The sequence below is a fragment of the Orbicella franksi genome, chromosome 8, assembly GCF_964199315.1.
Source record: "Orbicella franksi chromosome 8, jaOrbFran1.1, whole genome shotgun sequence".
Taxonomy (NCBI): domain Eukaryota; kingdom Metazoa; phylum Cnidaria; class Anthozoa; order Scleractinia; family Merulinidae; genus Orbicella; species Orbicella franksi.
In genome coordinates this window covers 23,765,937-23,769,712 of record NC_138152.1, presented here as the reverse complement: position 1 = coordinate 23,769,712, position 3,776 = coordinate 23,765,937, and the positions used below count along the sequence as shown (strand labels likewise).

General features: G+C 39.1%; 1 protein-coding gene across 1 annotated transcript; it reads right to left on the bottom strand.

Moving 5' to 3' along the window:
* Positions 1-1,427: 1,427 nt before the first annotated feature.
* Positions 1,428-2,929, bottom strand: LOC145494269 (uncharacterized; the record flags this gene model as incomplete). Its single annotated transcript, XM_081473715.1, has 2 exons — positions 1,428-2,141; positions 2,629-2,929. Coding segments are annotated over 2 exons (486 nt in total), but the record flags the coding sequence as incomplete, so codon positions are not given.
* Positions 2,930-3,776: the final 847 nt, after the last annotated feature.

Genomic DNA, 3,776 nt, shown 5'->3' with positions numbered 1-3,776 from the left:
GCTCGCATCATGTGAGTATGAAAATTATATTTGTTGTGACATCTTTGTTATTGTCACGCATCACAAATTTTAAATATGGGCATCATCATCTATTTTTAGGAAGTCATATTGAAAGTGAAACCAACCTTTTGCCCATGTTTACAGTTCAAAACACAAAATTTCTGTCGCGTTTTCGGTAAGTTATCCGTGAAGAAAATGTCGAAATCGGCATTTCAAAACATGGTGGGCAAACCATGAGCGTGTTACGTGAATATCTACGACAACAATGTCAGAAAACCTCTAGTCTCCTCCTCAGCCGTTCACCGGAAGCGTATTTAATTTAGCCATGGATGGCACGAAACCACCAGAATCACAGACTCCTTTGTTGGAAAGGGAAGCGGCTGAGAGCTGTAACTGTTCCCATTGTTTAAATGGAAAAGAAATAACCATCAACGCTATGGGTATGACAGATTTGAACTTAGTACTAAGCAATAATGGAACGACAATTGTAGGGAATAACTCACAGTTGAACTTCTGCGAACGATGTCGAGTGTCACAAAGCAAAATGTCAGTTGCAGATGGAAAAGGCGCGTCGAGTCAGATTGAAAGTACTAAGAGCACGAAGCGGAAACGACGGAAACGAAAAAGATCGTCCAAACTCCAGACGACTTTGAAATGTGATGTGGACGGGAATTCCGCCGATGGTGAAAATTCAGACTCCGATAATGTGGATAAATTCAAAGATTTTCTTCAAAGTGACTCGGACGATTAGCAATCAGCGGTCACAGCTAATCAAATGACCTCCATGTTGGCTGAGTTAAGGTACTTTTACCAACGCATATAGAAGGAAGATAACAAAGTTATAATTTTCTTTTGTGTCGTTGTAGCCCAGATCTCACTACTCCGTTTGTGACCGTGGGAGATCTGGGCTCGAGATATCTGGAGGACTTTCTGTATGCAATAATATTGAGTTTCACACCTGAAAAGCGGGATCTAATTAACTCTCAAGCGAATGATTAACTTCAAATATTTATAAATAAGCTTTTAAGTTCAGTGTAAAATACATAATACCTTTTAAATTCGAGGGAGGGGTAATGGTGTCACGACTGTCAACCTCCACTGCCTTACCCATGTTGTCGCCCTTCCCCCTCCCTCCAAGAACTTCAAGTTATCGAGGCCCCATTTCTGTAAATATTTTCTGACTCAGTTTAAAGGAAGACAGGAATGTTGTGGACAGATGGTAATCTGGACATACATGTAGGTTACTCACAGCAAAAAAACAATAACAACAACAACAACAACAACTTTATTGAAGTCTATAACTGAAAAATTTACTCGATTGTGATTGGCCGAGAGCAGTGCAGTTCAAGTGTAACACCAGTGCAAAAAGTGTGACACCAGTGCAAATTACACATCGTAATTCTGGATTATGATTGACTGAAAGACAACAGGTAATTTTCTAAGCCAATGATATCACGTAAAATGATGCCGACAATTTTGTGCGGAAACTTTGAAAAACGTTTTCTTGAATAAAAAAAAAGGGTTTCAAGAAAGATCTTCCGGCACTTCCTCCACGCGAATTTTTTCATGTTTATATTATTAATAATATAAACGGCTCGTGCAATTTCAGCTTTTTGAAAAACTCACTCGTGCAAATTAATTTCAAATTGAAGGAGAAAAACCGTATGATTACCTATACTAATTTATTATAATTTTACCGCCAACCCCACCACCGACCAGATGCATGACAAGAGATTGACTCGCAACAGTAAAAGAGTCGTGGTTACAATCACAGGTTTTAAAGTTCACCATGATTCGCACGCATCCCTAATCACTCTCACGTGCAAGCGATTTAAAAACAACAATTCCAGTATGATATCTCTGATTCTATCCAAATTTATTAATTAAATGTAGAGTTAAAGCAGCTTAAAAGCGAACAATGAATTTAGAAAAAGATTGAATTACACGAGCTTTCATTCAATTTCCCTTCCCGAGATCCATCATCCTCTTGGAGCCATGGTGACAGTTGTCAGACAGCAAGCTGTAGCTCTCACCGCCAGCCTTGACAAAATCAGCTACTCTAGTCCCGGGCTTCACGGACTGAGAGCCTCCTGATTTCCAGTCTCCACTCATGTGCTTAGCATTGGTAACCACTGTCTCGCCTGAGGACAACCAAAGTAAAGAGAATGTAAGGAAATTTGTGTGTCACCCTGTCATATCATGTGATAATGAACACATTTACATTTACATATCCACGTTAAATAAAGCATTATTATTATTATTATTATTATTATTATTTTATTGTTATTAGTATTAGTATTAGTATTATTATCATTATCATTATCATTATTATTATTATTATTATCATTATTATTATTATTATTATTTACATGGTGTAATCGAGTACTAAGTATTTCAAATAAAACTATCCGTACAACTCAAGTGAAAAACGAAAAAATCATTGAGGCTAGAAAATCTAAAATCCACAACAAATGTATCTTGCTCACTTCGGAGTCGGTTTTAAATTTTCCAGCGTTTATGTACGCGTCATGTTAACTCAGTCGGAGAGGCAAAGTTTGTTGCCTTGCTATTCACATTACTGACTTAAGGCTACTTCAAAATTATGTAACGGCTACAGGAGCTTATTACTTGATTCTCCATATCCTGAGCCCTTGTGAACAAGCCAGCGGTCTCCACTTGTAGTTGTCACCACGATACCAGAGTGTTTTATTCCCACTGACCCTCCCGACACTCCTGAGGGTCTGGTCACGTGCTTTACAGAAGTCACTCCAGAGTTGTACAACTCGGTGAGGCCCTGTTTAGAGGTGATGTCATGAGGACGTCTGCCGCCTGACGAGGAACTAGATGAAGAACTGGGCAAACAAGAAGATATTGCTGTGTTATCAATTCTATAAATCAATAAATTAAATGAAAATACATTCGAACATCGTTATCAACCGGCCTTTGAATAGGTGTTTGTTTTAGCGAGGGTCGAGGAAACATCTAGGCCCGTTACAGAGACCGAGGTATACGTTATCAAATTATTGACTGTAAAATGATTTACCAAACGGTATCAGACTACAACAATTAATGGAGCAATCCCTAATGTTCTCAAAGTCATTAATAATTCATCAAGTTAAAAGAAGGAAAATCACCACCTTGAAGGAGGTTTGGATAATCGGTCTTAATAAGTATGGATTTTTATAATTTTATTTCTCTGCGTTTATTCCTTAGTTTTTGTTTCGATTGAGAGGATATATCAAACACTCGAGACAGTGAAAACTTTTTCCTGGTTAAAGCTTCATTTAACTCAACTTCCTTAAAGTTACGGCACACGGGTGAATGCCTGAACGAGCCAATCATAGCTCGTGAGAAGATAAGAACGGAAGGGCCCGTTTAAAGCGCGAAAAAGAGTCTGGAAAGGCACCGGCCTTGGTTTTATTCTCACTCACTTACTTTGATCTTACCTTGATACGAGCCAAGTGAGCCGGTTAGCACACAATGAAGCGGCTAGGAGTATTTTTACTCCTCCTTGCATGGGATGCTAGTCCATCGCAGGGTTATCCCCCAGCATTAAATTCACCGGTACTTATTTATACAACTAGGTGGAATGAGGCACTGAGAGAGTAAAGTGTCTTGCCCAAGAACACAATATAATGTCCCTGGTGAGGGTTCGAACCCGAACCACTCGATCCGGAGTCGAGGGCACTAACCGTGAGGTCACACACTGTTATTGCGAATGAAATACATGGAGAACTGTGGTCTTTATTGAGCACATTATACAGCAAATTAAGCTC